The sequence below is a fragment of the Mustelus asterias genome, chromosome 2 (assembly GCF_964213995.1).
Source record: "Mustelus asterias chromosome 2, sMusAst1.hap1.1, whole genome shotgun sequence".
NCBI classification, from domain to species: domain Eukaryota; kingdom Metazoa; phylum Chordata; class Chondrichthyes; order Carcharhiniformes; family Triakidae; genus Mustelus; species Mustelus asterias.
Window position 1 is genome coordinate 101,674,135 of NC_135802.1, and position 14,563 is coordinate 101,688,697.

Here is a 14,563-nt window from a genome sequence, read left to right on the forward strand (position 1 = left end):
TGGGTCCTGGCCATATTCTTGCAGTCGTACTCCAAAACTAGCTGCAGATTTAGCCAAGCCATTTCAGTACAACTACAACCTGGCATCTATTGGCAATGGCCCCTGCCCACAAAAAGCAGAACAAGTCCAACCAGGCCAATTACCACCTCATCAGTCTACTCTGTCATCAGCAAAGTGACAGAAGGTATCATCAACTCTGCTGGCAAGTAGCAGTTACTCAGTAATAACTTGCTCACTGACCCTCAGCTTGGGTTCCTTGAGGGTCACACAACTCCTGATTTCATTGTAGCCTTGGTCTAAATGTGGATAAAAAAGCGGATTTCAAGAAGCAAGTGACTGCTGAGGTGAGAATGACATCAAGGCAGCACTTGACTGAGTGTGACATCAACAAGCCCTACAAAACAGGAATCATTGGGAATCAGGGGGGAAACTATTCACCAGCTGGAGTCAGACCTAGCACAAAGAAAGATGTCTGTAGTTGTTGGGGGTCAATTATCTCAGTCTTGCTGCAGGAGTTCCTCAGGGCAGGGTGGCACAATGGTAGCACTGCTACCTCACAGTGCCAGGGACCCAGGTTCGATTCCCAGCTTGGGTCTCTGTGTGGAGTTTGCACGTTGTCCCCGTGTTTGCGTGGGTTTCCTCCGGGTGCTCCGGTTTCCTCCCACAATCTGAAAAATGTGCTGGTTAAGTGGATTGGCCATGCAAAATTCTCCCTCAGTGTACCCGAACAGGCACCAGAGTGTGGCGACTAGGGGATTTTCACAGTAACTTCATTGCAGTGTTAATGTAAGCCTACTTGTGACTAATAATAAATAAACTTTAAAAACTTTAGAAAACTTTAGGAACTTTAGAATAAGCCTTAACAACTTCATCTGCTTCATCAATAACCTTCCCTCCATCATAAGGTCAAAAGTGGGGATGTTCGCTGATGATTATACAATGTTCAGCACCATTTGCAATTCCTCAGATATTGAAGCAGTCTGTATTCATATGCAAGAAGACCCGGATAACATTCAGGATTGGGCTGATAAGTGGCAAAAACATTTGCGCTGCAAAAATGCCCAATAATAACCATCACCAAAAGAGAGAATTTAACCACCTCCTTGAATTGAATTGTTTATTTTATTTGTTTATTTATTTAATTAGTCAGCTAGTGTGTGTGTTTTTTTTGGCCTTTACTTTTGCAGTTGTATTTTAAGTTTAAAGTGAAAACTGGAAGTGGGCTGCTAAGGAGTCTGGGAAGGGTTTTTTTTAAGCGCGTGAAGTATAAAAGGTAGGCTGCAGTATACAGCGGGCAGCGTCGGGAGCGGGCAGTGGAGTGTGTGGGAAGCAGAGTGTGAGCTATAAGGCTTTGGCTCACAGGGCTTAGGCAGTAAGGGTGAGCAGGGGTGAGTTTAAATTCATTTTTGCTGTTTCTACCTGGTACTGGCAAGGTATCTAGAAGGGATGGGTGTGCAGGCAGTGCTATGTTCCTCTTGCACTATGTTTGAGGTGAGGGACGACGACAGTGTCCCCTGCTGATTACATGTGTGGGAAGTGCACCCATCTGCAGCTCCTCCAAAACCGTGTTAGGGAACTAGAGCTGGAGTTGGATGAACTTAGGATCATTAGGGACGCAGAGGTGGCCATAGACAGAAGCTTTAGGGATACAGTTACTCCGAGGAATGAAAACAGATGGGTGACGGTGAGAGGGGCTGGGAGGAAGCAGTCCATGCAGGGATCCCCGGTGGTCGTTCCCCTTAGCAACAAGTATTCCGCTTTGGATACGGTTGAGGGGGATGACATACCAATGGTGAGCCGCAGTGAGAGGATCTCCAGCACTGTGTCCGTCTCTGTGGCTCGGGAGGGTAAGGGGCAGAGCGGGAGGGCAATAGTAATTGGGGACTTGTTAGTTAGAGGGATAGATAGGAGGTTCTGTGGCAGCAAAAGAGACTCACGGATGGTATGTTGCCTACCGGATGCCAAGGTCCGTGACATCTCAGACCGTGTTTTCCGGATTCTGAAGGGGGAGGGGAAACAGTCACAAGTCGTGGTACACATTGGTACCAATGACATAGGTAAGAGAAGGGACGGGGATTTAAAGCAGGAATTTCTGGAGCTGGGCTGGATGCTGAGAGCCAAGACAAAACATGTGGTCATCTCTGGTACGTTGCCGGTGCCACGTGATAGCGAGTTGAGGAACAGGGAGAGAGTGCAGTTAAACATGTGGTTGCAGGGATGGTGTAGGAGGGAGGGTTTCAGATACGTGGATAATTGGAACACATTCTGGGGGAGGTGGGACCTGTACAAACAGGACGGGGTGCACCTGAACCAGAGGGGCACCAATATCCTAAGAGGGAAATTTGTTACGGCTCTTCAGGGGGGTTTAAACTAATTTGTCTGGGGAGTGGGAAAAGGAGTTGTAGTCCAGAAGTCAGTGAGGGTGGTGAGGTATTGGGGCAGGTATCAGGGTCAAGGGTGGGTACCGGTAGACAGGAAGGTGGGTTGAAGTGTGTCTACTTCAATGCAAGGAGCATCCGGAACAAGGTAGATGAACTTGGGGCGTGGATTGGTACTTGGGACTACGATGTTGTGGCCATTACGGAGACGTGGGTAGAACAAGGACAGGAATGGTTGTTGGACGTTCCGGGGTATAGATGTTTCACTAAGTGTAGGGAAGCTGGTAAAAGAGGTGGAGGAGTGGCATTGTTAATCAAGGATAGTTTAACGGCTGCGGAAAGGCACTTCGAGGGGGATCTGCACACTGAGGTAATATGGGCTGAGGTTAGAAATAGGAAAGGAGCGGTCACGTTGTTAGGAGTTTACTATAGGCCCCCAAATAGTAATAGAGATGTGGAGGAAGAAATTGCTAAGCAGATTATGGATATGTGTGGGGGTCACATGGTAGTTGTCATGGGGAACTTTAACTTTCCAAATATTGATTGGAACCTTTGTAGGTCAAATAGTTCGGATGGGGCAGTTTTTGTGCAGTGTGTACAGGAGGGTTTCCTGACACAATATGTGGATAGGCCGACAAGAGGTGAGGCCACATTGGATTTGGTACTGGGAAATGAACCGGGCCAAGTGTTAGATTTGGTTGTGGGAGAGCACTTTGGAGATAGTGACCACAATTCGGTGTCTTTTGTTATTGCAATGGAGAGGGATAGGGCCGTACGACAGGGCAAGGTTTACAATTGGGGGAGAGGTAATTATGATGCGATTAGGCAAGAATTAGGGGGCATAAGTTGGGAACAGAGACTGTCAGGGAAAGGAACTAATGAAAAGTGGAACTTTTTCAAGGAACAAATACTGGATGTCCTTGATAGGTATGTCCCTGTCAGGCAGGGAGGAAATGGCCGAGTGAGGGAACCATGGTTCACGAAAGAGGTGGAATGTCTTGTGAAAAGGAAGAGGGAAGCTTATGTCGGGATGAGGAAACAAGGTACAGATGGCTCGATTGAGGGTTACAAGTTAGCAAGGAATGAGCTGAAAAAGGGGCTTAGGAGAGCTAGGAGGGGACACGAGAAGTCCTTGGCGGGTCGGATCAAGGAAAACCCCAAGGCTTTTTACTCTTATGTGAGGAATAAAAGAATGACCAGGGTGAGGTTAGGGCCGGTCAAGGACAGTAGTGGGAACTTGTGTATGGAGTCAGTAGAGATAGGCGAGGTGATGAATGAATACTTTTCTTCAGTGTTCACCAAGGAGTGGGGCCATGTTTTTGAGGAAGAGAAGGTGTTACAGACTAATAGGCTGGAGGAAATAGATGTTCGGAGGGAGGAAGTCTTGGCAGTTTTGAATAAACTGAAGGTCGATAAGTCCCCTGGGCCTGATGAAATGTATCCTAGGATTCTTTGGGAGGCAAGGGATGAGATTGCAGGACCTTTGGCTTTGATCTTTGGGTCCTCGCTGTCCACGGGGATGGTGCCAGAGGACTGGAGAATGGCGAATGTTGTTCCTCTGTTTAAGAAAGGGAATAGAAATGACCCTGGTAATTATAGACCGGTTAGTCTTACTTCGGTGGTTGGTAAATTGATGGAAAAGGTCCTTAGAGATGGGATTTACGACCATTTAGAAAGATGCGGATTAATCCGGGAAAGTCAGCACGGATTCGTGAAGGGCAAGTCGTGCCTCACAAATTTGATAGAATTTTTTGAGGAGGTAACTAAGTGTGTTGATGAAGGTAGGGCAGTTGATGTCATATACATGGATTTTAGTAAGGCGTTTGATAAGGTCCCCCATGGTCGGCTTATGATGAAAGTGAGGAGGTGCGGGATAGAGGGAAAGTTGGCCGATTGGATAGGTAACTGGCTGTCTGATCGAAGACAGAGGGTGGTGGTCGATGGAAAATTTTCGGACTGGAGGCAGGTTGCTAGCGGAGTGCCGCAGGGATCAGTGCTTGGTCCTCTGCTCTTTGTGATTTTTATTAATGACTTAGAGGAGGGGGCTGAAGGGTGGATCAGTAAATTTGCTGATGACACCAAGATCGGTGGAGTAGTGGATGAGGTGGAGGGCTGTTGTAGGCTGCAAAGAGACATAGATAGGATGCAAAGCTGGGCTGAAAAATGGCAAATGGAGTTTAACCCTGATAAATGTGAGGTGATTCATTTTGGTAGGACTAATTTAAATGTGGATTACAGGGTCAAAGGTAGGGTTCTGAAGACTGTGGAGGAACAGAGAGATCTTGGGGTTCATATCCACAGATCTCTAAAGGTTGCCACTCAAGTGGATAGAGCTGTGAAGAAGGCCTATAGTGTGTTAGCTTTTATTAACAGGGGGTTAGAGTTTAAGAGCCGTGGGGTTATGCTGCAACTGTACAGGACCTTGGTGAGACCACATTTGGAGTATTGTGTGCAGTTCTGGTCACCTCACTATAGGAAGGATGTGGAAGCGCTGGAAAGAGTGCAGAGGAGATTTACCAGGATGCTGCCTGGTTTGGAGGGTAGGTCTTATGAGGAAAGGTTGCGGGAGCTAGGGCTGTTCTCTCTGGAGCGGAGGAGGTTGAGGGGAGACTTAATAGAGGTTTATAAAATGATGAAGAGGATAGATAGAGTGAACGTTCAAAGACTATTTCCTCGGGTGGATGGAGCTATTACAAGGGGGCATAACTATTGGGTTCGTGGTGGGAGATACAGGAAGGATATCAGAGGTAGGTTCTTTATGCAGAGAGTGGTTGGGGTGTGGAATGGACTGCCTGCAGTGATAGTGGAGTCAGACACTTTCGGAACATTTAAGCGGTTATTGGATAGGCACATGGAGCACACCAGGATGATAGGGAGTGGGATAGCTTGATCTTGGTTTCAGATAAAGCTCAGCACAACATCGTGGGCCGAAGGGCCTGTTCTGTGCTGTACTGTTCTATGTTCTATGTTCTATGTTCCTTGACATCCTTGACATCACTGAATCTCTCACTGTCAACATCCTGGGGATGCCATTGACCAGAAACTGAAGTGGACCAGCCGTATAAATACTGTGACTACAAGAGCAGGTCAGCGGCTGGAAATTCTTTGGCGAGTAACTCACCACCTAACGGCTTAAAGCACGTACACAAGGCACAAGTTAGGAATGTGATGGCATACTCTCCACTTGCCTGGGTGAGTGCAGCTCCAATAACAGTCAAGAAACTCAACACCAAGCAGTCCCCTGATTGGAACCTTATCCACCATCTTAAACATTCACTCACTCCACCACCAATGCACAGTAGCAACAGTGCATACCATCTACAAGATGCACTTCAGCCTTTGACAGCACCATCCAAACCCTGTGACCTCTACCACCTCGAACGACAAGGGCAGCAGATGCATGGGAACATCACCACCTGCAGGTATCCCTCCAAACCACTCACCATCCTGACTTGGAACTATGGCTGGGAACTTTCAGCTCCGTCTGGGGGATGTGACAGAAAAATCCTGGCAGTGGGAGGGGCCGGATAATCCCAGCCCATATCACAATTCCTTTACTGTTGCCAAGTTAAAATCCTGGAACTGCCCTCCTAACAGCATCATATGTGTACCTACACCACATGGGCTGCAGTGATTCAAGAAGTAGAGAAGCCGGCATTGGACTGGGGTAAACACAGTAAGAGTTTTAACAACACCAGGTTAAAGTCCAACAGGTTTATTTGGTAGCAAATGCCATTATGCCCTGAATGCCCTGTTTGAGAGCAGATATCCACTGCATCTGACGAAGGAGCAGCGCTCCGAAAGCTAATGGCATTTGCTACCAAATAAACCTGTTGGACTTTAACCTGGTATTGTTAAAACTCTTACTGTGATTCAAGAAGACAGCTAATCACCACCTTCTCAAGGCCAATTAGGGATGGGTAATATATGCTGCTAGCGGTGCCCACATCCCATGAAAGAATAAATAGAAACAAAAATCTGAGTAAAAAAAAATTTTTAAGTTGGAAAGTGAAAGATTTTATCAGTTAATCCAGGAAAACAGTTTAGCAAAGATAAATCCAACAGCTCTAAAATAGGAAGGAGCAAGAATAAATGAGAGACATGGCAGATAAATGGGGGAGATAGCTGTGGTATGCGGTTGCTGAAGTTAATATTCAGATCAGCGAGCTCCAGGGTCTCGAGAAGCAAAATAACTGTTCCTGAAATCTGTCTTTAGCTTGATTGCAACAGTAAATGAGGCCAAAGCAGAAATGTAAGATTGGAAATGGAAAAAAATAAAATATTTTTTAAAATTGTGATTTTGTGCAACAGGCATTTGTTATGGGTTTGGTTGTCTGGAGAAATGGATAATTAATAACTATCAGCTACTGGTAAGGGAGGGAGGGATGGAGGAAGAAAGGAAGAAGGGAATTTGTTATCATATGAAACCTTTCACGACTTCAGGATATTCCAAGGTACTTCAAAGCCAGTGAAATATCATAAGCCAGTGGTACATTTTAAAGATACATTTACAATTTTTATAATCATAAATTAAATCAGATCTGATAATGGTCACATCAGCTGTGACAGGATGATATAGCTTTCATTTGCTGCTTTGATTTTGAGAGTTATTTTTGTAATACTGAGAGACTAATTAATATTCCTACCTTTGTTGCCAAGGAGAGCATGTTACTACTGTAGAACGGAGGATTCAAAGTTGCCATTTGATACAAGATGCATCCTGCAGCCCAGATATCTGCCTTCTCTCCATATGGCTCGCTCTTCACTATTTCTGGACTAAATGTGATAACAGCCATTGGTAAATGGAGTGCACAAGTGAATTTACTGTCATTACAAATTATATGGTACAATGGTATTCTTGTGAAATGTCATAGAAATCACAGAAACCCTACAGTGCAGAAAGAGGCCATTTGGCCCATCGAGTCTGCACCGACCACAATCCCACCCAGGCCCTACCCCCTTATCCCTACATATTTTACCCGCTAATCCCTCTAACCTCCGCATCTCAGGACACTAAGGGGCAATTTTAGCACGGCCAATCAACCTAACCCGCACATCTTTGGACTGTGGGAGGAAACCGGAGCACCCAGAGGAAACCCACGCAGACACGAGGAGAATGTGCAAACTCCACACAGACAGTGACCCAAGCCGGGAATTGAACCCAGGTCCCTGGAGCTGATAAGTGAAAGATGTAAAAGTTTGATAAAATGTCTTTTTTTTCCCAGTGATACTCAAGCTCTGTACTACCAAATGACTATTTGCTTCAAAATGATACTCTAACGTTTTTCAGTTCTGATCAAAAGTCAGCGATTTGAAATGTTAATGCTGTTTCCCTTCCCACAGACCGACTGGGTATTTCAAGCATTTCATGTTTTTATTTTAGATTTCCAGCATCTGCAGTATTATGCTTTTACCCCTGAATAAATCCTTTTTAAGATATGACTAATTAGACCTCTGGTTAAATCAATACCCTTGTTTAATATTCTTAATCTTTGGTTAAAAGTATGGTGATTAACTTCTGTTGTGCAGATAATAGTACATGTGAAATAAATTAACCAACACTTTAATACAAACACATCAACAATGAATCTATTAAAATTCCAACAATTGGCATTCTGAGAGTTGTCTTAAGTATTTGAGAGAGATATCTGGCATAACTTTCCTGTTCAATTGCTTCACACTGAAGTCAATAAAAAAGGACATTAATCCGAGTACATTACGTATGCACGTGTGGGTATACTCAGTGCTTGTGTTTATGATTGTGTTCACATCGGAAAATATTACTTAGCAATTTTCTCTATTACAAAGTAAATGTCACATAAATAATAGATTCTCCTGTGACCTACTTCGGCATCAAAGCCACCATTTTCCATACTGTCTCAAAATGGAAGTTAAGAGTTCACTTGTCATGTTTCATTTTTTAATATTTAAAATTACAATTCTGATGATTAAAAAAAACTGCAGGTCGACTTTCTATCAGCATGACCCTAAATCAACCACGGTATATTTTGCCACTTTTTTCCACGACGCTGCTATTTCTAAGTTTAGCTATATCCAGGATTATTACTATTTTTGCAACACTTTTCATTCTGTACATTTGGAAATTTTCTCATTGTTTTAGGGTATTTAAAATTTAAGGACAACTGAAGCTGAAGCCAAATATTTACTTGAGAAAAACTTAGATCTGCATTCCTACTTGAAACTGATGGATGAATGTCAGAAATATGGAACTGCATTTTCATGATTCTGATCGGAATCAAATGGAGGCGGGACAGGAAACAAAATGGCTACCGAGTGAGCTGGCGGCCACTTTTGGTCATTTCAATGAGTGTGGGAGGCAGCAGGCCCCAGAACCCAGCCACTCTTGTGAATTAAGCAATTGACAGTGTCATGGGCTCATTTAGAGCCCCATGGGATGGGTGGATGTGTGTGTGTGTTGGTTTCTTCAAAGGGAATAAATGGTCTGCAAAAGAGAAAGTTAAACCACTTATCCCCTTGAAGAAACCAAAGCCGTCAATCAGACTTGATGTCTATCTAAACAGTACAGTTAGGAACAATGGAGATACTTGAGATGCATTCCAGCATGAAAGGAAATGCCTGGAGACTGAGTAGCAATCCATTAAATGGTCAATGGAAGCCTCTTTCAAAGCACCGTTGGCATTGCCAAGGTGCGTGGCCTGAATGGGGGTTTGAAGGGGGGGGAAAGGAGCTGAATGAGGGTCTGAGGGGTTGGGGGTTGAGTGGGAGTGGGAGTCTGAGGGGGAGGGGGCCTGAGGGGGTTCACCCTCATGCCTGGGTGGTGCTGGAGGGAGAGGTGACTCCTTATTTGAGTGTTGGGGGAAGGATGCCCCTTTTTGCTGGGGGTCCAGCATGCCAGGTACACGATGATAATGACCAACACCACAGCCCATCCCATGTAATTCCTGCTGGGGGCTCTCTGCATGACAGGGCCCAGTGGACGGGCCTTCAAACCCGCTAAAAGGTTCACATATTTGGGTGGGAACCTGATCGAGGTCGATGGGACGGGTCCGAACAGGTGAATCCCGATTGCCCTCACACCCGGGGAACATCCTGATTTTAGCCCCGAAGTCCAAATCAGAAGGCATCAAGATTCCCGCCATCAGCGAACATGGCTGGTAAATCCACCCCGCCCACATAAAGCAGGCAAACAAAATGCCACTCCATTTCAAGTGTTGCTTGTTGCTTGGACCAAATGACTGAGACTGTACATAAAATGGAGTTAATGTGAATAAATTAATAGATACTGCATTGCTATTTGACCAATTTAAGCAGCTTCTTCAAGGTTATATCAAACCTAAATTTGTAGAATCATTTGCAATAAGAAAACTCTAAGATGCATTAATTTTTATAAAGCACATTCGTCCTGTAGTTTAACAAGATCAAAGAAAAAAGCTCTCGTTAAATTCCAGTATTATGCTTACCAGGAATATAATATAGTCCCAACAACTGAAGTCATCTTGCTGTTTTCTTGCTTCTGTTTTGCAAGGCCAAAATCAGCTATAATCAAAACATGCAATAAGTAAATATAAGTAACAACATGTACATAAAAATAATTGAATTGAATGCTACAATTTATAATATAAATCATCAACACTATTATATTATTGTGTTAAATAGAGGTTACTGGAAAATTTGCTGTGAAAATGCAGGTAAGTAAGTAACATGCATGGCTTTTTGAAATCATTCTGTCCAAGCAATATTTAAAGTTAATTTGAAAATAAAGACAGAACCTAAAGTATAAGAAAGTGTGACATGTAATATGTGATTATAGAAACTCTTCAATAATCACACCAAGGTTGCAGACATTTAGATTGTGGTCCAGCACATATGATACAAAGCAAATTTATGACCTGTAGCACCTTTAGACAGGTAACATCTAAACCAGTGGAAAAACCCATTCTCTTTTTCTACCAACTCTAAAGCCAGAAAAGATGGAGGACAAAGGGCTGGATTTTGGAAACCAAGATGGTTAGTTTGAGTTGGGAAATTTCCCTACTCATTGGACCCATCTCAGTTTGCACAGTTTGTGGTTCCGATCTGAGCTACAGACTGTCTGGTGAGTTAAGACCCAACCACTACCTGCAATGGATAGAAATAGTCTAGCCTATTTTTTTAAACAGCTAAGTGCATAAGATTGGGAATGAAAACTTGCCCAAAAAACAGATCAGGAACTCTCCTGTTTTCATGCTAGCTGGACACTTAGAAAAAAATCTTGTAAAATTCCGCCCACAGTTTTAGTGATGCACAAAATAGCTTGCATGGTGACAGTTAAATATTGAAAGATGTAATTACAACTAACACTGCCGCTGAAACCAACAGGCCTGCCTCATTTCAGTCATGATGTCACGGAGCATGCAGTCACGGGCATTCGGCCTCTGATCTTTGGGTAAGCGTTCTCCAAGGCGGCCTTCACGATACATGACAATGCAGAGCAGAGACTGATAGCCAAGTTCCGCACACATGAGGATGGCCTCAACTGGGTTCATGTCACACTATCTGTAACCCCCACAACTTGCCTGGGCTTGCAAAATCTCACTAACTGTCCTGGCTGGAAACAATACACATCTCTTTAACCTGTGCTTAACCCTCTCTCCAGTCACATTGCCTGTACCTTTAAGACTTGATTACCTGTAAAGACTCGCATTCCAACCATTACTTTGTAAATTGAGTTTGTGTCTTTATATGCCCTGTTTGTGAACAGAACTCCCACTTACCTGACGAAGGAGCAGCGCTCTGAAAGCTAGTGGCTTTTGCTACCAAATAAACCTGTTGGACTTTAACCTGGTGTTGTGAGACTTCTTACCTCATTTCAGTCTAACAAGGAGTAATAGGGACTGCCGACATGGATGGTTCTCTGTGTATTGACATGTTTGTAATATTCAAATATCCACGTGCAGAGGCTTTCCACAGCAAACTTGAACATATGTTGCCAAATTCTCCCACGCTAGCCCCCTCCACATTTTACAGATACAAGATACCACGGATTATTTTCTTCAAATCTCTGTAACCTTTTAAATTAACCCAAATAGCTGCATAATGGAGGATTCATGGCTGATGCTGAGATAATGGTGTTTCTGTGGTCAGGCACCATTTGAACATTAATTGAATCAAAGCCCTTTTCACATTAGGCTACAAGAATTATACAAGGAATCCTGATACCTAGATCAGTACCATAGATATCTCAGAGCTCTGCCACAGTTCTATGCTCTGTACAGCTGATGCTCTTTTTCCACAGAGAAAATATCAAAGTTGTCTCTTTTAAAACTGATTTAACTCTGTGTTCAGTGAATGAGTCCTGAACAAGTTAAAATTGGGCTCAGATGTTACTTGCTTAATAGGTATTTACATTACAGACTAAGCTAGTAGGTGACACCTGGTGCCCCTGTGGTGACTTGGGAGGATCTGACAGCATAAAAGCTTAATCCTGTGGCACTCCCAATGTTATAGAGAGCGTGCTTATTCTAAAGTTCCATAGTTCAACCTGTCTCATAGAATAAATCACTGTCTCTTGCAAAGTAAAAAGCATGAATGTAGCTCCCCTCTGATGTAACATAAAGAGTGGTAAGGTTTGTAAATGCATACTGTTAGTCAAAAGTTCAAAAACATTATATACTAATAATAAAATTATTATGGCAGGGAACAAAGTGCAACCAAATGTCTACGGCAAAGAAAACAAAAAACTGCAATCAAATTTTGCAATGGTCAACTCAATTTGAGAATGTAACTCAAGGAAGTCAGGTCAAAGGAAGTGGCCAATCTTTGTTACCACTGAGATTGCTTGTCTTTTTTTGCTACAAGATAGGGCTTGATGTGCTCAAGACACACTGGACTGTCAGTCCAATTTATGCCAATTCTTCTCAAAATGAGACTCTGTGGGAATGATCCCATTTAAAATATGCAAGATTGGTTCATGAACTTGACTATTTTGTTGTTTTGTCTTTTAGTGATATTTAAAGTTCAGATGTAAATAAGGTCTTTGGCCTGAATTTTTCAAATGACAGGGTCTTGGTTCTTGCCATCCGAAGAGTCAGCAGGGAACGCACCATTACTGACTCCTCCTGCCCCACAGCTAATTTACTCTCCAACGAGCATTGATTGACTACAGTCAGGACTTCAGCAAGCTGCTGGCCAATCTGATTGGCTGGCAGTTCTCCAGTCGCCATGGCAGCAGTGCTGCAGTGGACAGAATAAGTAGTTCAAGAAGAAGTCAAAGACTAAGACCAGGAACAAGAGGCCCGGATAAGTTCAAGAGAGTCCCATGGTGGAGAGGGAAGTGGGGTAGTGAAGGCCTGAGGAGGAAGGGTGTCAGACGGTATTAAGGGTCTCGGGGGAGAGGCTAACTTCTACATGACAGAGAATAAAGATGCAAGTTTTTGGTTCAAAATGTACTTGCTCTACTTCTTGAAATATAGAAAATAAGAACAGGAGTAGGCCATTAGGCCCTTTGGGTCTGCTCCACCATTCATTATGATCATGGCTGATCCCACCTACCCACCTTATCCTTTGATCCCCTTCACCCCAAGAGCTATATCTAATTCCTTCTTGAAAACATACAATGTTTTGGCTTCAGCTGCTTTCTCTGGTTGAGAATTCCACAGGCTTACCACTTTGAGTGAAGAAACTTCTTCTCATCTCAATTCTAAAAGCTTACCCGATATCATTAGACTATGTTCTGGACACCCCCAGCATCGAGAACATCCTCCCTGCATCTACCCTGTCTACCCTCCTGTTCAAATTTTATAAATTTCTATGAGATCATTCTTCTAAATTCCAACAAATATAGTCCTAACTGACTAAATCTCTCCTCATGCGTCAATCCCACCATCCCAGGAATCAGGTTGGTAAAACTTCTCTACACTTCCTCTGTAGCAGGAACATCCTTCTTCAGACAAGGAGACCAAAATTGCATAAAATATTCCAGGTATGGCCTCACCAAGGCCCTGTATATTTGCAGCAAGACATCCCTGCTCCTTTACTCAAATCCTCTCTCTGTGAAGGCCAACGTACCATTTGCCTGCTGCGCCTGGATGCTTACCTTCAGTGACTTGTGTATGAGGACACCCAGGTATCATTGCACATTCCCCTCTCTTAATTTATAGCCATTCAGATAATAATCTGTCTTCCTGTTTTTGCTACCAAAGTGGATAACCTCACATTTATCCACATTATACTGCATCTGCTGTGCATTTGGCCACTCGCTCAGCTTGTCCAAATCACACTGAAGCATCTGTACATTCTCCTCACAGCTCCGCCATCCCCCCACACCACCCACCTCCCCCCCGCCCCCCCAGCTTTGTGTCATCTGCAAATTTGGAGATATTACATTTAGTTCCCTTAATATATATTGTGAATAGCTGAGGTCCCATCACCGATCCCTGCAGTACCCTACGAGTCACTGCCTGCCATTCAGAAAATGACCCATTTATTCCTCCTCTTTGTTCCTGTCTGCCAAACAGTTTTCTATCTATCTCATATACTACCTGCAATCCCATGCGCTTTAATTTTATATGCTAATCTCTTATGTGGGACTTTGTCAAAAGCCTTCTGAAAGTCCAAATAAACCACATCCACTGGCTCCCCCTCATCAAGTCTACATCCTTGAAGAATTCCAGTCGATCTGTCAAGCATAATTTCCCTTTCATAAATCCATGCTGACTCTGTCCGATTCTACCACTGTTTACGAAGTGCGCTGCTGTAAAATCTTTGACAATGGGCCCTAGAACTTTCCTCACTACAAACATCAGGCTGACTGGTCTATAATTCCCTGCTTTCTCTCTACCTCCCCTTTTAAATAGTACTGTTACATTAGCTACCCTCCAATTTGTAGGAACTGGTCCAGAGTCTATAGGATCTTGGAAGGTGACCACCAAAGTAGTCACAATTTCTAGGGCCACTTCCTTATGTACTCTGGGATGTAGATTACCGGGCCCTGGGGATTTATCAGCCTTCAAGACCATCAATTCCCCAACACCAATTCTCTACTAACACTGATTTCCTTCAGTTCCTCCCTCTCACTAAACTGTTATTGATCAATGAATACTAGTTAAGTTGTTAGGGAGAAAATTCCTGAAGTGTTCTAATGACTATTTGACCATAATAACATTCTGCCATGGAGGTGGATCTGGTCACACACATTTTACTTTTTGTGCTTATGCTGTCATTTT

The 14,563-nt window shown here is 43.6% G+C and overlaps 1 protein-coding gene across 1 annotated transcript in view; it reads right to left on the bottom strand.

Annotated features, from left to right (window-relative positions):
- Positions 1-14,563, bottom strand: part of nek10 (NIMA-related kinase 10) — a 229,702-nt gene that overhangs the window by 72,911 nt on the left and 142,228 nt on the right. The window contains exons 21-22 of the mRNA XM_078200564.1: positions 9,821-9,896; positions 7,025-7,154 (exon numbers count right to left, since the gene is read on the bottom strand). Coding sequence (XP_078056690.1) covers positions 7,025-7,154; positions 9,821-9,896 — 206 coding nt within the window. The remainder of the gene's footprint in view (positions 1-7,024; positions 7,155-9,820; positions 9,897-14,563) is intronic.